This window comes from Panthera tigris, chromosome C2 (genome assembly GCF_018350195.1).
Source record: "Panthera tigris isolate Pti1 chromosome C2, P.tigris_Pti1_mat1.1, whole genome shotgun sequence".
Taxonomy (NCBI): domain Eukaryota; kingdom Metazoa; phylum Chordata; class Mammalia; order Carnivora; family Felidae; genus Panthera; species Panthera tigris.
Window position 1 is genome coordinate 125451070 of NC_056668.1, and position 24949 is coordinate 125476018.

Genomic DNA, 24949 nt, shown 5'->3' on the forward strand with positions numbered 1-24949 from the left:
ATATTTTACTTTTATTTAATGATCCTCTTTATCTCTGGTAGTGCTTTTTTCTCATATTTCATTTATTTGAATATTAATAAAGCACACCTCCTTTTATGGCTTCTTTCTGGCCCAACTTTTTCTGATTTTTTCCTTTCATTGTTCTTCTGTCCTTACTGTTTAGATGCATTTTGTAAACAGCAAATAGACGGATGGTATTTTTTTATTCAGTCAGAAAACTATTTTTCTTTTAACTGTATCGCTTAATCCTTTTTACATTTAATGTAAACAGTGGATGTTTGGATTTATATCAAACCAGTGTTTGTTCTCTGTCCTGACTGCTCTATGTATTTTTTTATTTTGCTTTTTCTTTCTTGCCTTTAGATTCTTTGAATTCAGAAGAATTCATTTCCCCCCCCCCCCCTACTTTTTTGGACACTTTGTACTCTTTGCATGCATTTAATGGTTACCCTAGAGAGTATAAAAACCATAATTAATGTAACAAAATCTAAAATGTAATTACCACTTTTACCCTTTTCCTAGAAAGTACAAGGACCTAAAGCAATAATTCTATTTACTTCCTTGTGTTGTAATTTAAATCTATTTAGTTTTCCCTTTAGTCATTATTATTTAAAGAAATAAGGTAGTTAATTTTTTTTTTAGCTTTACCGTTATACACACCATTGTATTTGTTCTTTTTTTAATGTCATATATATCTGAGATCACTTCTGCCTAAAATGCATTGTTTGGAACTTCCATTGATCTTCTATCAGGGATTGTATAGGCTCTGTTGGACTTTTTTTAAAGATTTATTTAACTTGTCTTTATTTATGAAAGTATATTTTGATGGATAGATCATATAACATTGGCTGTCTTCCTATTGAAGACGTTTTACTGTTTCCTGGCTTAGACTGTTGTTGAGAACTAGGAATAATAATTTTCCTTTCTTTCAATACTTGTTTTTCCCAAAGCTTAATGTTTCTCTTTGTATTCTGGTATTCTGCAGTCTGACTATTATGTTCTAGGTATAGAACATATTTCTTTAGATTGGTGTCTTTCCTCAGTTATCTTTTATTTTTTTATTTTTTTCCAATATATGAAGTTTATTGTCAAATTGGTTTTCATACAACACCCAGTGCTCATCCCAAAAGGTGCCCTCCTCAATACCCATCACCCACCCTGCCCTCCCTCCCGCCCCCCATCAACCCTCAGTTTGTTCTCAGTTTTTTAACAGTCTCTTATGCTTTGGCTCTCTCCCACTCTAACCTCTTTTTTTTTTCCCCTTCCTCTCCCCCATGGGTTTCTGTTAAGTTTCTCAGGATCCACATAAGAGTGAAACCATATGGTACCTGTCTTTCTCTGTATGGCTTATTTCACTTAGCATCACACTCTCCAGTTCCATCCACGTTGCTACAAAAGGCCATATTTCATTCTTTCTCATTGCCATGTAGTATTCCATTGTGTATATAAACCACAATTTCTTTATCCATTCATCAGTTCATGGACATTTAGGCTCTTTCCATAATTTGGCTATTGTTGACAGTGCTGCTATAAACATTGGGGTACAAGTGCCCCTATGCATCAGTACTCCTGTATCCCTTGGGTAAATTGCTAGCAGTGCTATTGCTGGGTCATAGGGTAGGTCTATTTTTAATTTTCTGAGGAACCTCCACACTGCTTTCCAGAGCGGCTGCACCAATTTGCATTCCCACCAACAGTGCAAGAGGGTTCCCGTTTCTCCACATCCTCTCCAGCATCTATAGTCTCCTGATTTGTTCATTTTGGCCACTCTGACTGGCGTGAGGTGATATCTGAGTGTGGTTTTGATTTGTATTTCCCTGATAAGGAGCGACGTTGAACATCTTTTCATGTGCCTGTTGGCCATCCGGACGTCTTCTTTAGAGAAGTGTCTATTCATGTTTTCTGCCCATTTCTTCACTGGGTTATTTGTTTTTCGGGTGTGGAGTTTGGTGAGCTCTTTATAGATTTTGGATACTAGCCCTTTGTCCGATATGTCATTTGCAAATATCGTTTCCCATTCCATTGGTTGCCTTTTAGTTTTGTTGGTTGTTTCCTTTGCTGTGCAGAAGCTTTTTATCTTCATAAGGTCCCAGTAATTCACTTTTGCTTTTAATTCCCTTGCCTTTGGGGATGTGTCGAGTAACAGATTGCTACGGCTGAGGTCAGAGAGGTCTTTTCCTGCTCTCTCCTCTAAGGTTTTGATGGTTTCCTGTCTCACATTCAGGTCCTTTATCCATTTTGAGTTTATTTTTGTGAATGGTGTCAGAAAGTGGTCTAGTTTCAACCTTCTGCATGTTGCTGTCCAGTTCTCCCAGCACCATTTGTTAAAGAGACTGTCTTTTTTCCATTGGATGTTCTTTCCTGCTTTGTCAAAGATGAGTTGGCCATACGTTTGTGGGTCTAGTTCTGGGGTTTCTATTCTATTCCATTGGTCTATGTGTCTGTTTTTGTGCCAATACCATGCTGTCTTGATGATTATAGCTTTGTAGTAGACGCTAAAGTCTGGGATTGTGATGCCTCCTGCTTTGGTCTTCTTCAAAATTACTTTGGCTATTCGGGGCCTTTTGTGGTTCCATATGAATTTTAGGATTGCTTGTTCTAGTTTCGAGAAGAATGCTGATGCAATTTTGATTGGGATTGCATTGAATGTGTAGATAGCTTTGGGTAGTATTGACATTTTGACAATATTTATTCTTCCAATCCATGAGCAGGGAATGTCTTTCCATTTCTTTATATCTTCTTTGATTACCTTCATAAGCTTTCTATAGTTTTCAGCATACAGATCTTTTACATCTTTGGTTAGATTTATTCCTAGGTATTTTATGCTTCTTGGTGCAGTTGTGAATGGGATCAGTTTCTTTATTTGTCTTTCTGTTGCTTCATTGTTAGTGTATAAGAATGCAACTGATTTCTGTACCTTGATTTTGTATCCTGCAACTTTGCTGAATTCATGTATCAGTTCTAGCAGACTTTTGGTGGAGTCTATCGAATTTTCCATGTATAATATCATGTCATCTGCAAAAAGCGAAAGCTTGACTTCATCTTTGCCAATTTGGATGCCTTTGATTTCCTTTTGTTGTCTGATTGCTGATGCTAGAACTTCCAACACTATGTTAAACAACAGCGGTGAGAGTGGGCATCCCTGTCGTGTTCCTGATCTAAGAGAAAAAGCTCTCAGTTTTTCCCCATTGAGGATGATGTTAGCTGTGGGCTTTTCATAATGGCTTTTATGATGTTTAAGTATGTTCCTTCTATCCCGACTTTCTCAAGGGTTTTTATTAAGAAAGGGTGCTGGATTTTGTCAAAGGCCTTTTCTGCATTGATTGACAAGATCATATGGTTCTTTTCTTTTTTTTTATTAATGTGATGTATCACGTTGATTGATTTGCGAATGTTGAACCAGCCCTGCAGCCCAGGAATGAATCCCACTTGATCATGGTGATTGATTCTTTTTATATGCTGTTGAATTCGATTTGCTAGTATCTTATTGAGAATTTTTGCATCCATATTCATCAGGGATATTGGTCTGTAGTTCTCTTTTTTTACTGGGTCTCTGTTTGGTTTAGGAATCAAAGTAATGCTGGCTTCATAGAATGAGTCTGGAAGTTTTCCTTCCCTTTCTATTTCTTGGAATAGCTTGAGAAGGATAGGTATTATCTCTGCTTTAAATGTCTGGTAGAACTCCCCTGGGAAGCCATCTGGTCCTGGACTCTTATTTGTTGGGAGATTTTTGATAACCGATTCAATTTCTTCGCTGGTTATGGGTCTGTTCAAGCTTTCTATTTCCTCCTGATTGAGTTTGGGAAGAGTGTGGGTGTTTAGGAATTTGTCCATTTCTTCCAGGTTGTCCAATTTGTTGGCATATAATTTTTCATAGTATTCCCTGATAATTGTTTGTATCTCTGAGGGATTGGTTGTAATAATCCCATTTTCATTCATGATTTTATCTATTTGGGTCATCTCCCTTTTCTTTTTGAGAAGCCTGGCTAGAGGTTTGTCAATTTTGTTTATTTTTTCAAAAAACCAACTCTTGGTTTCGTTGATCTGCTCTACCGTTTTTTAAGATTCTATATTGTTTATTTCTGCTCTGATCTTTATTATTTCTCTTCTGCTGGGTTTAGACTGCCTTTGCTGTTCTGCTTCTATTTCCTTTAGGTGTGCTGTTAGATTTTGTATTTGGGATTTTTCTTGTTTCTTGAGATAGGCCTGGATTGCGATGTATTTTCCTCTCAGGACTGCCTTTGCTGCATCCCAAAGCGTCTGGATTGTTGTATTTTCATTTTCGTTTGTTTCCATATATTTTTTAATTTCTTCTCTAATTGCCTGGTTGACCCACTCATTCGTTAGTAGGGTGTTCTTTAACCTCCATGCTTTTGGAGGTTTTCCAGACTTTTTCCTGTGGTTGATTTCAAGCTTCATAGCATTGTGGTCTGAAAGTATGCATGGTATAATTTCAATTCTTGTAAACTTGTGAAGGGCTGTTTTGTGACCCAGTATATGATCTATCTTGGAGAATGTTCCATGTGCACTCGAGAAGAAAGTATATTCTGTTGCTTTTGGATGCATAGTTCTAAATATATCTGTCAGGTCCATCTGATCCAATGTATCATTCAGGGCCCTTGTTTCTTTATTGACCGTGTGTCTAGATGATCTATCCATTTCTGTAAGTGGAGTGTTAAAGTCCCCTGCAATTACCACATTCTTATCAATAAGGTTGCTTATAGTTTATGAGTAATTGTTTTATATATTTGGGCGCTCCGGTATTCGGCGCATAGACATTTATAATTATTAGCTCTTCCTGATGGATTGACACTGTAATTATTACATAATGCCCTTCTTCATCTCTTGTTACAGCCTTTAATTTAAAGTCTAGTTTGTCTGATATAAGTATGGCTACTCCAGCTTTCTTTTGGCTTCCAGGAGCATGATAAATAGTTCTCCATCCCCTCACTCTCAATCTTAAGGTGTCCTCAGATCTAAAATGAGTCTCTTGCAGACAGCAAATAGATGGGTCTTGTTTTTTTTATCCATTCTGATACCCTATGTCTTTTGGTTGGCGCATTTAATCCATTTACATTCAGTGTTATTATAGAAAGATATGGGTTTAGAGTCATTGTGATGTCTGTATGTTTTATGCTTGTAGTGATGTCTCTGGTACTTTGTCTCACAGGATCCCCCTTAGGATCTCTTGTAGGGCTGGTTTAGTGGTGACAAATTCCTTCAGTTTTTGTTTGTTTGGGAAGACCTTTATCTCTCCTTCTATTCTAAATGACAGACTTGCTGGATAAAGGATTCTCGGCTGCATATTTTTCCTGTTTAGCATACTGAAGATCTCATGCCAATCCTTTCTGGCCTGCCAAGTTTCAAAAGAGAGATCAGTCACGAGTCTTATAGGTCTCCCTTTATATGTGAGGGCACGTTTATCCCTTGCTGCTTTCAGAATTTTCTCTTTATCCTTGTATTTTGCCAGTTTCACTATGATATGTCGTGCAGAAGATCGATTCAAGTTACGTCTGAAGGGAGTTCTCTGTGCCTCTTGGATTTCAATGCCTTTTTCCTTCCCCAGTTCAGGGAAGTTCTCAGCTATAATTTTTTCAAGTACCCCTTCAGCACCTTTCCCTCTCTCTTCCTCCTCTGGGATACCAATTATGCGTATATTATTTCTTTTTAGTGTATCACTTAGTTCTCTAATTTTCCCCTCATACTCCTGGATTTTTTTATCTCTCTTTCTCTCAGCTTCCTCTTTTTCCATAACTTTATCTTCTAGTTCACCTATTCTCTCCTCTGCCTCTTCAATCCGAGCCGTCGTCATTTCCATTTTGTTTTGCATTTCGTTTAAAGCGTTTTTCAGCTCCTCGTGACTGTTCCTGAGTCCCTTGATCTCCGTAGCAAGAGATTCTCTGCTGTCCTGTATACTGTTTTCAAGCCCAGCGATTAATTTTATGACTATTATTCTAAATTCACTTTCTGTTATATTATTTAAATCCTTTTTGATCAGTTCATTAGCTGTTATTTCCTGGAGATTCTTCTGAGGGGAATTCTTCCGTTTGGTCATTTTGGACAGTCCCTGGAGTGGTGAGGACCTGCAGGGCACTTCCCCTGTGCTGTGGTGTATAACTGGAGTTGGTGGGCAGGGCTGCAGTCAGACCTGATGTCTGCCCCCAGCCCATGGCTGGGGCCACAGTCAGACTGGTGTGTGCCTTCTCTTCCCCTCTCCTAGGGGCGGGATTCACTGTGGAGTAGCGTGGCCCATCTGGGCTACTTGCACACTGCCAGGCTTGTGGTGCTGGGGATCTGGCGTATTAGCTGGGGTGGGTAGGCAAGGTGCACGGGGGCAGGAGGGGCAGGCTTAGCTCACTTCTCCTTAGGCGATCCACTTCAGGAGGGGCCCTGTGTCAGTGAGGGAGTCAGATCCACTGCCGGAGGTTTGGCTCCACAGAAGCACAGAGTTGGGTGTTTGCGCGGAGCGAGCAAGTTCCCTGGCAGGAACTGGTTCCCTTTGGGATTTTGGCTGGGGGATGGGCGAGGGAGATGGCGCTGGCGAGCGCCTTTGTTCCCCACCAAACTGAGCTCTGTCGTCCGGGGGCTCAGCAGCTCTCCCTCCCTTTGTCCTCCAGCCTTCCCGGTTTCCGAGCAGAGCCGTTAACTTATGACCTCCCAGACGCTAAGTCGCGCTTGCTGTCGGAACACACTCCGTCTGGCCCCTCCGCTTTTGCCAGCCAGACTCGGGGGCTCTGCTTGGCCGGCAGGCTGCTCTCCCGCCAGTCCGTGGAGCGTGTACCGCCTCTCCGCCCTTCCTACCCTCTTCCGTGGGCCTCTCGTCTGCGCTTGGCTCCGGAGACTCCGTTCTGCTAATCCTCTGGCGGTTTTCTGGGTTATTTAGGCAGGTGTAGGTGGAATCTAAGTGATCAGCAGGACGCGCGGTGAGCCCAGCGTCCTCCTATGCCGCCATCTTCCCCCAAAGCCTCAGTTATCTTTTAAAATATTGCTGCTTCTCATTTTCTCTTCTCCCTCAGTAACTTTGTTTAAACTTTGCATATTGTTTTCTTTGTACCTTTTTGCATTTTTGAATTCCTGTATTCCTTTCTGTGTAATATTTCCCCTGTCTTCCAGTTCACTTACTTTTTTTCATCCATGCCAGTCTGTTTCAGTTACTGTATTGGTCATTTCTAGAAGTTAGAGTTATGTGACTCTCTTTTATAGGAAAAAAATTCCATGGAATTGTTCCCTGTGGCTATTCATTCAGTTTTGTATTTTCCTTTTTTAATATGGTGAATCTTTTACAGTCTATATCTGATAATTCTAATACTTGAAGTCTTTGTGAGTCTGTTTATACAGTCATTTTTGCTTATTCCTTTGCATATCCTTTGCATTCCTTTCTTCTTGGAGTGTTTAGTTACTTTTTATTCCAAGCTCCACATTTTCTCTCCAACTTATTAGAAACCTAGGTAAGGTACATTCCTCTAGAGAAGATTTAGCATTTGCTTGACAGGTATCCAAGGGTACTACAAATCGACGACTATTTACACCTAAGTCAAGTTTGCAGTTTTCTGGATCAGATTAAGTGAATTTAGGATATTTGTGAGAGCACCAGTGTTTGACTTCTATCTCCCGGGTATCTGTATTATAAAAAGGTTTCTTGGGGCACCTGGGTGGGTCATTTGGGTAAGTCTGTTAATTTCAGGGCAGGTCATGATCTCATGGTTTGTGGGATTGAGCCATGTGTCAGGCTTGTACTGACAGTGCGGAGCCTGCTTGGAATTCTCTCTCCTTTCTCCCTCTCTCTCTGCCCCTCTTCTGCTCTTGTGCGCGCGCTCTCTCTCTCTCTCTCTCAAAATAAATACATAAACTTTTTTTTTTCTGAAGTTTTCTTTATGGATCCCAGTGTATGAGGTATTAGATTTACTGCTGGTTTAACTTTATCTTACAAGTGAAATCCTTTGAGCCCCACTTCATAAAAAAGTTGTTTCTTTTAGACCCGTCACCTGAGAAGTCCCAGCTTGTGCATTATAGGCTCAATAAATATTATCAGAGAAAAAGTGATTTTAGCGCTCTTTCTGTATCTTGCTTTCTCCTTTTAGTTTGTCTTTATCCTCAAGGTTTTAGATGTTTTTCAAAATGTTTTTCATGTTTTTATTAGCATTTCAGGAAAACTGTTTATATAAATAATATTTTGTATAGTACTACCATAATCAAAACTTTATATACCAACTTAACATATTTGTTCCCTTGGATAATTGTGTATGTGTAAATGTAGGCCATAATTTTGAACCTTCCACACTTTGGACATATTTTGTATATTTATCTTTTATATTGTTGCGATTTCTACTTTCATGGACTCTAGTCTCTTGGCACTATTTAAAGTCTTAATTTCTCATTCTTATGTTTTTGGAAGAACTTTCAAATGTAGACATATTCAGATATTGTTTTAGGAATTGTGCATTGAAAACCACAGATAATCCTGATGAGTTTATTATTTAGGAAAAGCTGTTGGTTATACAGAGTACAGAATAAGAATTATTAAAATAGGAGAATGGAACGAGAAATATTTTGGTATATTTTAGCCTCATTTTTCTAGGCCCCATGGGTTTCTAAAGGGTTGTATATATATCAAATTTTTGTGCCCTAAATTAGTCTTTAAAAATATTATAAGAATCACACAAATATAGTCAACTGATTTTTTTTATTTGAAGATATAAAGGCAATTAAAATGGAGAAATAATCATCTTTTCAACAAATGGTACATGAACTATTGGATATCCATGGGGAGAAAATGAACTTAAAGATCTTACCCCTTTCTTAAGTGAAATGTAAAACTCAAAATTTCTAAAATAAAACGTAAGAGAAAGACTACATGACCTTAGGTTTAGTGATGAGGTTTTGAGGTTTTTAGCTGTAACAACCAAGAGTACATGGAAGCCCATGGAAGAAACAATTGACAAGTTGGACCTTATTAAAATGTTTCTGCTCTGCAAAAGACATTATTGAGAAAATTAAATCATAGACTGAGAGAACATATTTGCAAGACACATATATGGTAAAGGACTTGTAATTAAAATATACAAGGAGCTCTAAAAATTCAGTGATAAGAAAATAAACAGCCCAATAAAAAAGTGGGCAAACACCTGAATAGACATTTCACTGAATAAGACATTTCACAGATGGCAATTAAACATGCAAAAAGATGCTCAACATCATTTGTCATAAGGGCAATGTGAATTAAAACAACAAAAAGAGGGGCGCCTGGGTGGCGCAGTCGGTTAAGCGTCCGACTTCAGCCAGGTCACGATCTCGCGGTCTGTGAGTTCGAGCCCCGCATCAGGCTCTGGGCTGATGGCTCGGAGCCTGGAGCCTGTTTCTGATTCTGTGTCTCCCTCTCTCTCTGCCCCTCCCCCGTTCATGCTCTGTCTCTCTCTGTCCCAAAAATAAATAAAAAACGTTGAAAAAAATTTTTAAAACAACAAAAAAAATCACTACAGCTATTGGAATGGCTAAAGTCCAAAAAACTGGCAGTATTGATCACTGTCAAGATGTGAAGGCACAGGGAATCATTGTTGATGGGAATGCAAAATGGTGTAGCCATATTGGAAGACATTGTAACAGTTTCTTACAAAACTAAACATAACCTTACTGTAAAATCTAGTAATTGTGCTCTTAGGTGTTTACCCAACTCATCTGAAACATGCCCACACAAAAACCTGCATGTGTTTAATGTAATTATATTCATTAATTACCAAAAATCGGAAGCAATCAAGGTGTCCTTTAGTAGATGAAAGGGATAAACAGTGGTACATCCATGAAATGGAATATTATTCGGTTATAGGAAGGAATGAGTTCTCAAACCATGCAAAAAGCATAGATGAGTCTTCAAGAGGTATTGTGGAGTGAAAGAAGCCAGTCTAAAAAGGCTACATACTATGATTCCAGTTTCTGTTACATTCTGGAAAAGGGAAAACTATAGAGATGGTAAATAGATCCATGTTTGCCAGGGCTTTGGGGAGGAAGAAGGGTTAAATAGGTGAATCATAAGGGGTTAGGGTGGTGAAACTATTCTGTATCATGCTGTAATGGTAGATACATGATACTATGCATTTCTCAAAACCCATAGAACTGCTAGAACAAAAAGTAAACATTGATGAATGCAAATTTAAAAAAAACCACTTAACGAGGTCATCCCGGTTTAAGTCAGACTAACAAAAGAATCAAACTGTATTACAAACACATGAAATAACCTCACTGCAGGGGTTTGGGATAAAAGTACTCTCCTGAATACTTAAGAGTAGAGATTATAAGACTAAAGGCAAAAGGAACTGTATGTAAGGATGGTACTCTAGTTGGCAGTTATTTTCCATTGCGGTATGGAAGTCACTATATATGTGTATACAATTTTGAAATCACTATACATATGTATAACTGGAATTAAAAAATTAAGTAAGTAGATAGTTGATGGTGGGAACCAGAGTTTTCACTGTTTGAGATTTCACTGTAGGAAATTATAGATAAAAGCAAGGGGAGAACTCTGGAATATTCCGTGTGGTGTGTGTGGTCATGGAGTTGAAGATATTAGTATAACTCATATATAGCTTAATATAGATACATATGGCTACATACAGAAGTAGTTACATACATATATATTTCCTTGTTCTTTAAGCCGAGAGGGCCTAAAAGAAATGACATTACACTAACAATGAGCCGGTAGCAAGGAACACACTTAGCATATAAATCTTGGCTTCTTATTCCATTCTCCAGTTGAGGAAGTCAGGGATCCTTACAGCAATATTAGATTCTAAGACTGGGACAGGGAATATACAAGGTAAACCTGAAGCATTTCATAGTTTCTGAAAGTAAATAAGTGCTCAGTGAAAACAAAACAACAGTGAGGGTTTGTCAAAAGGACATAGGAACCACCTGAAAAGAACCCTACTCAGTAGCCAAAAGTGGAACAATTTGAGCAACAAAATACTGTAGAATTGGCTTATAATGTAAACTATAAAATATTCATGAGTCCATGTTATAAATAAATGATTGAAAATGGAACAAATGGGTAATAGACAAATCTTTCATGTAGAAGAATTCAATGTAATTTATATAGATACATATATAAACTTAAAGACAAAGAAGCATAATTTGTTACACGTTTAGGTGTGGGCTGTACATAGTGACTTCTTTCCAAAGAATACAGTGTGGAAAAAGGGGAAAAATATAACGTACCTTGGAGAAACTTGACAAATTCTACCTCAGTTAGATGATCATGATTAATAAACACATGACTAAAAAATACTTTTGTTTTGATACAATTACAGTGGCACTTTTTCTTTGATCTTTCTCTCAAAAACCAAAAACCGTATTTAACCATCACACAAACCCAAATTGACATTCTGTAAACTGCCTGACTGCTCCGTAACACCATTATGATGATCAAAAATAAGTTAGAAACTGTCACAGTGTAGAGTACCCTAAGGAGACACGACAACTACCACCTTTTGTGGTATTCTGGATGAGATCCTGGAACAGAAAAAGGATATTAGGTTAAAAGTAAGAACATCTGAATATGACTTTTAGTTAATATTATCAGGTTGAGGGGAGAAAGAATTTGAGAAAGACGATCAAAAGGTACAAACTTCCTAGTTAGTAGATAAATAAGTACTAGGGATGTAGTGTAAGTGAATGACTACTGTTAATACTGCTGTATGATACATAGGAAAGTTGTTAAGAGAGTCAATCCTCAGAATTCTCTACACAAGGAAAAAATTACTTTTCTAATTATATCTATAAGAAATGATGGATATTAACTAAACCTGTTGTGGTAATCATTTCCAATATATGTAAATCAAACCATGATGCGGTGCACCTTAAACTTGTAGTGATGTATGTCAATTATTTCTCAGTGAAGCTAGGGGAAGAGCAAAAATGTTATTAATATCTGCTCATTAGCTGTGACAAATATACAATATTAATATGAGATATTAACAGTAAGAGAAACTGGTTTTGGTGTTTATGGAAACATTTTGCACTGTGTAATTTTTATGTTAGTCTAAAACTATTCTAAAAAAGTATGTATTTTTTAAAACATTGTGGAATTCAGTTTAAGGAAAATTCTTTGAGACTCTTATTAAGCCCAACCACCTAGTTTTTTTTTCCCCTTTTTAATCATATACATAAAAGTTCAATGAAATAGAAAAGAGTGGTGCTCTAGAGAAAGATGAGAAAGTCTTAGTGGCAAATAAATTGTGAGAGAGTCTTTGCAAAAGTATACTTGAGATTATTTGGGACCTTGTAGTGACACACCTTTGAAGTACAGCTTAAAGAGTACGACTTGATCATTTATATATGCACTTTGATAGGAAAATACAAAGTAATCCTAAATTATCTCACACATTTAAATCCTAAATTATCTTATATATATTATGTAACTGAAGTCAGATATGTAGTGTTGGCTCTCAACAAGGTACTTATAAATAAAAATGTTCACTCTTTAATTTATGTATTCTTAACGTTATGGGGAAGTTCCCTTGTGCTCTTTTTCCTTTGCTACTTGGAGATGAAACCTGGTTCTACTTAGATGATAACCATTGCACTCATGGTCTAATTTATGAGAAAGAAACATAATTCAGCATTTTTTTCCCCTGCATCTCTCACTCCCTAGTTTTTGCTTTTCCATACCATGCTATGAAGAGTAATTCTTCTTTAGAGCTATTCTTTACTGCCACAATTTAATTTTTGTCTTCAGTTCCCTAAGACTTAAAATCTTTGGCTGATATTTTTCTTCTAATATGCTGTTGTTACCTTTTTGAGTTCTCCAGTTCCTTTAATAATAACCTGAAAATTTGGGTCTTTCTCCACAAAAGTTGCATAGACCTAAATTTTCATACAAAAGGTCCATAGATATTTAGGAATCCATGTGCCATAGATTAAGAAGTCCTGCTTCTCTTGAATCATGTTAATATTAGTAGTAATGCCTGAGGTAGCAGATGGACATTTTAAAAAGTATGTTTATTTTTTTCATTGCCGTTTCCTTTAATTCTTATGTGGACTGAAGATGAAGATATTAAAAAAAAATTCTTTTTAATGTTTATTTTATTTTTGGGAGAGAGAGAGAGACAGAACACAAGCAGGGGAGGGGTAAAGAGAGAAAGGCAGAGAATCTGAAGCAGGCTCTAGGCTCTGAGCCATCAGCACAGAGCCCAACGTGGGCACAGACTATGAGGTCATGACCCAAGCTGAAGTCAGGTGCTTAACCATCCAGGCACCCCTTGAGGATATTTTAGTAGTTGTTGGAAGATTTGGTGAAAGTAGTTTGAAACATCACCGTTATAAGACAATGCTTGCTTTTGTTCCTGGGCTATACTAACATGGCTAAACCAAGCTCCAGAATTAAGCTTGAAATGATCATTAAAAAGCAACCAAAGTATCTGTCTCTTTATCTTTCCCCATTCCCTTTCCTCAACAGTCACTGCAATCTTAGGTAACTGTTAAATTCTATATTCTGGTATGCAGTGTTTCTTTAGTAAATACTTCTCAGTTTTAGTAGCCTCAGCATTTCTTCTCCTTTTTGACTTAGATTTTGTCTTGTAATTTATCCATACTTTTTTCAGTCTTTCTCCACTTTATTTTGATGTATAATGTACTGTTACTTAAAGTAAAAATGAAGCAGAAGATGAGACTACCAAAAATTTTCCTGTCATGTGTATGAATTATCTCTGGTCCATCACCAGATTAGGTTTTTAAATTAATACTTTATAATCCAGTCTTTACAATAAAAGCTTTAAAATAGAAAGCTGTTTCATACATGGTACAATTAGTAAGAAAGCTCTTAGGAAGGCTCTCTGTTAAACACTCTTAGGCAGTGTTAGTATAATTGGTTTGGTTTAGTAATTTAAGGGAGCCAGGTTCAGTAATTTGAGGGAACCAGAATGTTAGTATCATAAAAGATATAAACGCAGAAGGGCCTTTTGTTGTATTTGGGTAGTTGATTTGCTGCTCAAAAAGTTCTGTATGTGGGGTGCCTGGGTGGCTCAGTCGGTTGAGCGTCCAACTTCGGCTCAGGTCATGATCTCGCAGTCTGTGAGTTTGAGCCCGGTATCAGTCTCTGTGCTGACAGCTCAGAGCCTGGAGCTGCTTCAGATTCTGTGTCTCCCTCTCTCTCTGCCCCTCCCCGCTCATACTCTGTCTCTCTGTCTCTCTCTCTCTGTCAAAAATAAATAAACATTAAAAAATATTTTTAAAGAACATTCTCTCTGCTTTCAGTCTTTTCTTCTGTCTGCTTCTGTACCTAGTTGGAAGGATACAAACAAGGCTAGAGTTCTGGCTTTGGATCTCATCATAGAATAGAGTAAGGGTAAAAGTCAAAATGAAGAGGATGAGATGAGACCGTGTTCTAAACCATGAGGTTCGTGTAAATGGGGATAAGAATTTGTGGGTTCCTGCTTCTTCGGCATTGACTTATCACCTTAACTCATCGTTATGGTGGATTCTAGACATTTTGGAAAGAGATGGTTAGTGTCTGGAAGTAAAAGCTTTGGTCTGGGTGCTTAGAAAACTGCTGACTTTGCTTAGTTCTGGAATAAGAGAGATGACTGGTCTCATTCTTCAAATGGCAATAATCTGACAACATGCACAATTAGGGATCTGGCTTTCAGTGGAGCCCAAAAACTCGAGCTTTTAGCTTTCCTCTAAATGGGCAGGATAATCTTTCAAAAAAGGAATGCTCAAAGTAGGTGAGCATCTTACATGCATCTTGCATCTTACATGCTATAAGCACAGTACTAAATTCTTTATACTTGTTTTCTTATTTTGTTCTCATATCATCCTTAGTCATTTGTTCCACATTTTTTTTTCAGTGCTGCTTATGTACTAGGAATTACAGCATTGAACAAAAAAAATCCCTGCATTGGTATTCTCACCACTTTAAGATTAGAAATCTGAGTTTTATAGAAAACAGTTGATTTTTTCAGTCTCCTATAGCTTAGTAACTGGGGGAGCTGAGACTTAAACCCTACTGTGTCTAATGCCAAAGATTTTAAATGACCCTACGATGACTTCTTGAGGATTCTGCTAAATGTGTGGTTGCTATAACCACAGTTAAAGTTTCTTTTCATTGTTGTCCATGTCACTAATTTTGCCAAGGATATGTTCTCCAGCCTCATTTTCATATTGCTTTTCAATTTCATTTTTTGTGTTCTATAATAGCCTGGTAAGTAAAACATAAAATTTCACATTTCTGGCAAACTTAAATGGAGCATTCTTAGCCTACCCTCTAATGAGCGCATATTGGTAGTGACTACACAAATGCTTGACAGGCAAAAATTAATAGCAGTCTGTCCTTCAGTTTAGTTTTTTAACATTTTATTTTTTATTTGAAATGTATTCCTTATTTTGAGTAATACATTTATATAGTTCAAATTTCAGGAAATGCAAAGGGTATGCAATATAATACCTCCATTATATCCCTAAACCTCAACCACATATTTCTCTTTCCCTGAGGCAACCACTTGTGCCAGATATTTGTGTATCTTTATAGAAATATTTTAAATCATATATTATCAAATGCATAAATATTCCTTTTTCATTTATGAATATATCCTACAGATCTTTCCATATCAAGCATAGACCACTTTATTGTTTTTGACAGCTGCATGGATTCCATTGATTTTAGTCAGTTAAAAGTAGTGGTTAGTCATGGACCCTGTAGCCAGACTGTCTGCGTATAGACCACGAATCTGCTACTGGGAAACCCTGTTTGCAAGTTGCTAAATCTCTAGGTGCCTCAATTTTCTCTTCTATAAAATGAGCGAAAAGTAGTACATTCTTCTATTGTTGTGAAAAGTATTGTTGTGAAAAGTAAATGTTTTAACTTATTTAATAGGGCATATTTATTAGAGCAACGCCTGGCAGGTAGCACCCAAGTGTTAGCTGCCACCACCATCGTCATTATCATCAACACTTGCAGTTATTAATCAGAATCAGAATTATTTATGGGTATATGTATTTTTCCTTTTGCTATTACAAACAGTGTTTCAGGGAATAACCTTGTACCTTCGTTATTTCATATGTGTGTGAGTTTATGGATTTTTCGCAACAAGTACAATATCCAGGCCAAGGAGTATGTAAATTTGTAATTTCGGTAATATTTGCCAAATTGCATACCATAGGGATTGTATCAAGTTATGTTCTCTCCAGCAGTTTGATAAAATTTAAGTGATCAGTAACTTGATGGTAGTTTTTTGATGTTATTCTATTTCTGGAATTATTGATAGTTAAAAATGACACTTTTGAAATTTCTTCCTTTATCTTCATTAGAGGTATAATCCTGTCAGTAGGGCTTGATCAAACAATCTTTTATTTTTTCATGTAAGATACGTATGTTGGTAGATTATTTGAAGATTCTCGCAGATAGTGTTTTAGAGAGTGGAAGATAATCTATTTATTTTTCATTCCTTATTTTCATATATTTCTGTTTCTCTGAATCTGAATTATTTCAGATCTTTAATTTACTTTTAATAGCTATTCATTGTCAAAGCTTAAAATAGTAGAGAGAAGACTTAAGATGTTAGGCATATTTCAAGGAACTATAGAGAATACAAAGATTAATAAGTAGTATTCTGCCATACTTTTCTCTGGTGGGTAAGCTAGATGTGGGCCATTTCCAGGTTAGAAAATGTAGAAAAGGACAAAAAAAAATGTGTAGGACAGAACTTTGGAAATAACCTGTATTCAGGTAAATAAAAGTGAAAGAAATCAAAGTAAGCCATTAGAGAATACAGTACAAGGATATAGTGTTAATAGAAATCAATATAATGGGCAAATGTTTTCAATAGAATTTGTAGGGTATTACTAAAGAAAGACTGTTTGATGTAACAATTGGCAGATAATAGGTGTGAGGAAGCAGTTTCAGTAGAGTTGTTGGACCTAATGGAAGAAGAATGAACAGGTAGAACGTAGTAAGTAAATAAGCCTATGTATCAAAAGTCATTGTGACAGCAGCAGGATTTTCTTCTTTAAAAAATTTTTAGTGACAGGCTCTGTTCATTTTCAAAATTACAGCTTTAAACATCTGATTTTACTTTATTAGTAATTGTTACTTATATATGGTAGTCAATTTTTTTAGAAGTTTATTTATTTATTTTGAGAGAGAGAGAGAGAGAGAGAGAGAGAGAGAGAGAGAGAGAGAGAGAGAGTGTGAGTGTGTGTGTAGAGAAGGGGCAGAGGGAGAAAGAAAGAGAAAATCCCAAGCAGGGATTGAGCCCATGACCCATGAGATCATGACCTGAGTTGAAATCAAGAGTTACATGCTTAACCGACAGAGCCACCAGGCGCCCCTAAATATGGTAGTTATTTTTAAAGATGCTAAGCATGAGACTGGTTTTTATGTTGTTTCTAATGCTAGTTGTTGTTTTGTTGCCTTTCACTTTACAATATTAAATTAATGCAGCAAAATATTCCTCCCTTTATGAACTAACTTGGTAGTCCATTGTAATTATAGTTAAGACTCCACTGTATATGAAAACTGCCATATTAGTCATGGAAACAAAATAGAACATTGTTTAATAATTAACAATAACGTGTCACTTTTTAGTGAACTGGTATGATTAGTGTTGTCCTTTTTCTTGAGTTCTTTAAAAAATCAGTATTACCTGGGAATGCAAACTGGTACAGCCACTCTGAAAAACAGTATGGAGGTTCCTGAAAAAATTAAAAATAGAGCTACCCTACAACCCAGCAGTTGCACTACTAGGTATTTATCCAAGGGATACAGGTATGCTGTTTCGAACAGACACATGCACCCCAATGTTAAATAGCAGCACTATCAACAATAGTCAAAGTATGGAAAGAACCCAAATGTCCATCAACGGATGAATGGATAAAGAAGATGTGGTGTATATATACAATGGAGTATTACTCGGCAATCAAAAAGAATGAAATCTTGCCATTTGCAACTATGTGGATGGAACTAGAGGGTATTATGCTAAGCGAAAATAGTCGGAGAAAGATAAGTATCATATGACTTCACTCATATGAGGACTTTAAGACACAGAACAGATGAACATAAGGGAAGGGAAGCAAAAATAATATAAAAACAAGGAGGGGGACAAAACATAAGAGACTCTTAAATATGGAGAACGAATGGAGGGTTACTGGAGGGGTTGTGGGAGGGGGGATGGGCTAAATGGGTAAGGGGCATTAAGGAATCTACTCCTGAAATCATTGTTGCACTATATGCTAACTAACTTGGATGTAAATTTAAAAAAATTAAAAAATTAAAAAAAATCAGTATTACCAAGTTATAATTTCCATACATTAAAAGTTGCACATTTTAAGTGTACAGATAGATGACTTTGAGAAATGCTTATAGCTATTTAATGACACTCCAAAACATAAAATATTTCCATCTCTCCAAGAACAACTAATTCTTCTCATGTTTAATAACTTAAAAATCTCATTTTATTTCTTTTGCTTGCTTAGTACTTTATGAGAGTAGATTTACTTGTCATCTCTACAGCTTGGTGTAGGGATACCTGTTGGTAGTACTTAATTCATTGTACTGAAAATGAACAAAAGAGCTATATAATAAGTAACTAAAACATGGTTAGAAATGGTTGTAATTAAAATGATGAGAAAGATCTCGTTTTTTTCATTTTACAGATTAATAAAAAGTCAAATTAAGTTTGATATGCGAAATGTGCCACTGTAGTCTTTTATTGGGACTCTAAATGAAGAGCACACTTTGATGACTTTTAGTGGCTGTCAGTTGTTCCATGCTCTTTCTTGTAAAAGTACAGTACACCTTAGAGACTTTTCCTTCTTACATTCTTAAATGTAATTTGAATTGGAGCTGCTAATCATTGGCAAGGAATCTGTCAGAGGGTATAAAGTATTTTCTTATTGATTCATTGAGTCTTATTCCTGTAATTTTTATCTTGAATATTGACATGTATAGCGTTGAAACTGAACCTTATGTTATTATTAGTTCAATATTCTCTGTACTCAAGGTAGATTTTGAACCTTATTTTATTTTACTTAAATTATGTTAATTTTTAACACAAGTCTTTGATATAAACCACTCTTACTATTTTAAGAGTGGTAATATTTATATAGCCATACTTGAGATAAAAATTATATAGCTAACGTAAAAGTAATACTAAAGAATGAGAGAGAAAGGGGTTAACTTTGTTTTTTGTTTGTTTGATACTTAGGTTGAAGTTACTGAGCTATTTTTCATGTTAACAGAAAACAGATTTAGCTGACATGTATTAATTAGATTAAGGAACACTTAGTTTTAATTTATAGAAGAATATTCTGATGATAATCAGCTATATGTCTGGATAGCACCAGTCAATCCTTATATAAATATATTGTTTTTTTGTCTTTTCCTGCCCCAACACTCCTCTCAGTTTTTCCCCCCTCATACTTATTTGCAGAATATTCAGGAATTTTTAAAAATGTCTAAAGAACTTTGAAGCTCTTAAACAAGGGATTCCTTTAGGTAGGAGTTTAGGGGAGGAGAAAACCCCAAAAACTTTCAAATAAAATTTTTCAAACATTGGTCAGATTAAATTTAATGTTTAGCATGGGATAGAAAAGGATTAACTGTAAAATCTGTTGTTCCACAGGTACTGTGAGAATAGAGATGTTTCGAAATATGCAGAATGCAGAAATCATCAGAAAAATGACTGAAGAATTTGATGAGGTATAGCATTTCAATATTTATACAAATTGCCAACTTACACTTTTAAAATGGTGAATATATTTTAAGTTTTATTTTGATTCGGTGTTTAAGAGAAGATACTCTGTTCTCATTTATGTAATAATCCGTGCTACTAATTCTATAGTTAACAATCTTCGGGGATTTCATTGCATTGTATGGAGGTATCACTTAATGACTGGTAACTGATAAGGATAATAAAATTAGTGGTGTGAAGTAGAAGTTGGTTCTGGACATTCATTCTTGAAGACCATCTAAAATTCCTAAATTTATGAATACATCTCCAATAGTTTTATGTTCTGTGGAATTAGTCATATTAAATGCTTTAAAGAAAAAAGGATTTAGAGGTCAAATAAGTGTTAATAGCCTGCATGTTATACCTGTTTAGAGATTGTCAAAGCACATTATTTAAGGTTCTTAGAAATCCTGATGGAAAAATAGCCTGCTTAACTTCATGTAATCCAGAATTCCTAAAATGATGTGCATCTCTCCTTACTTCCCCACCCCTCACTCCCTTTTTCTGTGTTCCTGTAAAACTTAAGTTTCTGTTTGGGGCAGTCTACTTTAAAATATTCTGATTTCCACTTAGAATACGTATTTTCTTAAAAGAAAAAATTGTATGTGTTTTCTTTGCTAGTCTTCACAGATTAATCAGCTTTACACTAATGAAATGTGTAAACACTTTCACAATTTTGTTTGTTTATGGTGAACTCATTTCATGTCATGCTCTATGCCACCATTAATTCTAGTTTTAACATTCTGCCTTTTGATTTAAATAAGATTTCTATTTTTTGTAGGTGTTCCCTTTTCTTGACTTTAAAACTAATAACAAAGATTTTTTTTTCCAGATCCACTCTGTCAGTGAGGTGGGCTCAGGCTTTTTTTTTTTTTTTTTTTTTAGTAGGAATATTTATATTTAATTGACAGAAGTATTACACATGCATGGTAAAACAAACACATGTCACACAATACATATCTTTCTCATCAGGTGTTCACCTTTATTCTAGTGATACACACCAAAACATTGTCGTGTGCATCTTTACAGAAACATTCTGTCAGTGACTTTCATGCTGTTTAGTCACATTCTCTGGGAGGGAGGGGAGACCTTACTTTGTGACCTATGTCTATATGTCCATAATCACTTGTCTTCATTTCTGCAATCCAAAACGTTCTGAAATTCCAAAGGACTTTCTTCCACAATTTAATGGTGGCAAAACCTAGCCCCAACTTACCTGAGGCTATTCATTACAATTTTTATTACCTCAGTCAGTGTGAATATTTATATTTATTCCTGGTGAAATATTAAGGTTCTCGATTACAGGGGGCTGCCCCAAATTCTCTTGGGTTGTGATGGAATGAAAATAGATGCATTATGTTAACTTCTCAAATTCAAAAATTTCTGGATTCTGAAATAATTCTTGAAATTACTTTTCATTTAAAACTAAGGCTTTTATTGTAACTTTGTGAGTTTATATGTGGCAAATAGAAGATAACCAAGCCAGATTAAGGTGCAAGTAGTAGCTTTACTCACCAACTACTGTACTAACTACCATGCCAGGCTTGCAACACAAGTGATTGAAGTCACAGATTAAATAGTATGCATATTGGACCTTCAGGGCACTATATAAGAGTTTAAGACAGTAGTTCCCAAAGTTTGCTGCATATTAATAACACCTGGGTATGTTTGGAAACTGATGCCTGACTCTCTCCCTTATCCCCAGACCTTCTTATTTAATTTTTAAGGCATGCATCCAGGGCATAGGGATTTTTAAAAGGTCACCAGCTGACTCCAATGCACAGCAAAGTTTGGGAGAGATTTTGAGAAAAAACTGAGATTTAAGTTATAAAAACACTTCATATAGGAAAATAGTATGAGAGAAAATACACTGAAAATTCAAAACAAGATTATCATTGCTTTGTATTAAGATATTGAGATAAGTAGAGGAAGATGAGGAATTCAGCAAAATGAAGATCATGATGTACCCAAGAAAATATTCCTGTGAATATTGTCAAATACTCAGGTATTGGAAGAATAGTAAACTGTTATCAAAACTGATAGTTAAATGCAGCAAATGAAATTACTCAAAAAGTGTTCATATGGTTAAATATTTTTCTCCCAATATTTGAGAAGAGTGACTAAATCAAAAAAGAATTTTTTAAAAACCACCATTTTATGAATAATTCATGAGGTTAAAGGGATACAGACAGCATAGGGAATATAGTGAATGATACTATAATAGGGTTGTATGGTGACAGTGGTAGCTACACGTGTGGTGAGCATAGCATAACATATGAAGTTGTTTTATCACTATATTGTACACCTGAAACTAAGGTAACATTGTATGTCAACTATACTTCAATAAAAATATATAAATAAATGAATGAAAATAGGAAAGATTCTTTAAAAAAATTATTTTTTGTCCTGTTTGACAGTACAGCTAACACAGTTTTATTAGAATATATTCATTTAAAGCAGAATTATATATTAATTATTTTCTAAGGCTATTCATTTTATCACTAAACATTTTAGCAAGAAACTGCGTTTAAATGCTTACATATTGTTAAATATACAGTATTTTATTGTTTTTGTTTCTTCAGAATACTGTATAGGTCATTTAGTCCCCTGGGAGTGGAAGGAGGTTAGTTTTGGTAAAGTGTATTTTTTTTAATGGTTATTTTATTTTTTAATTTTTTTTTTTTACATTCATTTTTGAGAGACAGAGACAGAGCACAAGTGGGGGACGGGCAGAGAGAGAATGGGACACAGAATCCAAAGCAGGCTCTAGGCTCTGAGTTGAGCCCAGTGTGGGATTTGAACTCATAAACTGTGAGATCATGACCTGAGCCGAAGTGAAGTTGGACACTTAACCGACTGAGCCACCCAGGCGGCCCAGTGTTTATTTTTGAGAGATAGAGAGTGAGAGCGAGTGTGTGGGGAGGGGCAGAGAGAGAGGGGGACAGAGCATCTGAAGCAGGCTCCCTGCTGACAGCAGAGAGTCCAAGATAGGGCGCTCAAACTCATGAACTGTGAGATCATAACCTGAGCTGAATTCAGTGGGACACTCAACTGACTGAGCCACCAGGTACCCTGGTAATTTGTATTTTTTAGTAAAATTCAGAAAGATCTGATAATAAGATCCACTGGATCCTGAGAGCTTAGAGCAATGTCTGCTTCATAGGGAGTAGCCATTGAAATTTTGTTGCATAAATCTGTATATTATATTATAGCATAATAAAGATTAGATAAATGAGAAGTAGTTTCAGTTGAAGGTGTTTATATTTGGGTAAGGTGGTCCAAGAGTATGTTACTGCCTGAGACGGTATAGTGTAGCTACTATTCCTTATTACAAACTGATTCTATTCTAATGTTCATTACTTTTTTTTAAGGCTTACAAACCTGCACATAGCCAAAATGCTTTGTAATTGTAATGGCAACCTAATTTAGAAATATATTAATTCCTGGAGCAGTCTGTAGCTCTTTAGAGTTGGTAGATACATTTAGTTCCTTTTGGAGCCCAACATATAAAGCAAAATGTAATAGTATTACTGCTATTATTATTAGATTATTAGAGTCACATCTGCAAATGTAAACTCTTAAGTTATGTGTTCCAAAGGCCAATTTGCATAGTTTTCATATATGGAAGTGTGGCATCTATGTGTAGGGAAACTTTGCAACACAATATATTACTTACTTAGTGCCTTAAATTCTTGTCTGTGTTATTTTGTGTTATATTGCTGACAGAGTTTTATATATTGTGCCCTTGTGTAATGAGTCCAATTTATCCAGAGTCTTGTTTTTTCTCCTCTTGTTTCTAATCTTGTGTGCTTCTATGGATTTGTTTATTTAAACTTAAGTATAGAACTGTTCATTTGTTTATCCATTTGAGCATTTACTAATCAAAGGATTAAAAATTTTAAGAAATGTAAAAATGGTTAAATATTATACAAACTGAGAAAATAAAAAGGAAATGCCAAAGATATTATCTCCAGTCCCAAATTAAAGTCTAATTTTTTATTTTATACTCCATCAATAAAATATTTTTTAGTCTGTTGTCTTAATAGTGAATACCTATGATAAAACTAAATTATTAGTCTCCCCTCTTCTCCCTCTACTCCATGCTTCTTCTCAAAAGGGTAGAGTTCTTATTTTGTAGGGAGAGTACTTAAGAAGTAACTACCTGATAAAAACCTAAATCTTGCTTGTAGGAGTTATTTATATCAACAGCATTCCAATGTATTAATTAGAAGTAACTTTCTAAAATAGCTCTTATATACCAGAATGTATGAGTATGTGATTTCATAGTCAGCATATCTCCTGTGTTCGACCCATTCAGAAAGTCAATACAGAAATAGAATGCTAGTTTAGTAATTTAGAAAGATAGATTACAATGAAAATAGTTGTAAAGAGTATAAATGGTCAATCCTAACTCATATCTATAAGGAAATCCAAATCATGATAGAAAGAGGAAATGGATCAGTAAAATATTTTTAAAAGATGAAATTGAATATCTAATAAAATTATGTTGGTTAACTCACCCTAAAATGGATATTGTCTGTTATTCTTAAGTCTTTCTGTTGCAAATTAAAAGTCTCAATCTAGCTTTATAAAACAGACGTAACTACTTGGTAACTACCTTAGTTCTGAACTAAACCTTATTTTCTAAATATCTGATAAAAATAGACAAAAGGTTTTTTTCCTTCTATCTTTGGTAATCAGAAGACTGAGTATATAGACCTCATTTCTTATATTACAGTGTGGTTTGCAGCATATGTTTGTTTATAGAATTAAATGCATACATTGCTAGATCAGTTTCTTATCAGATGTTATTAGATCATCGTGGCTTTAACTTTAATAGTGGTGTAAGATGAGCTTATAAAAGCAATGTTAGTGCCTTCATATTTTTTATAATTCACTTCTTATTACGTACTCAGATTTTTCTTTTTGTTTCTGTTTTTTCCCGAAATCTGTTTCCATTTTCTGAAGAGTTAAAATAAATATTTTAAAGTATATTTATATCCATTGCATTGGTCATATGCAACTTACAAAATGAATAAACCAGGAAAGAGCATCATAATACTAACGTAAGTGTTATAATACTAACCCCCTTGAGCATTGAACTCTTCTTATTCTTTTCTCTTGGGCTACCTCAGATACCTTTGTGACACAAACCCGTTTAAAATGTGGACCTAGTGAGGGCATACAAAGCTTATTCTATATATTAAATATTAGTAGTAATTTATTTCTTA

General features: G+C 35.6%; 1 protein-coding gene across 4 annotated transcripts in view; it reads left to right on the plus strand.

Annotated features, from left to right (window-relative positions):
* Positions 1 to 24949, plus strand: part of STAG1 (stromal antigen 1) — a 402258-nt gene that overhangs the window by 202206 nt on the left and 175103 nt on the right. For all 4 annotated transcript variants that reach the window (XM_042998579.1, XM_042998577.1, XM_007087414.3 and 1 more), the window contains exon 6: positions 19611 to 19687. In XM_042998579.1, coding sequence (XP_042854513.1) covers positions 19611 to 19687 — 77 coding nt within the window. The remainder of the gene's footprint in view (positions 1 to 19610; positions 19688 to 24949) is intronic.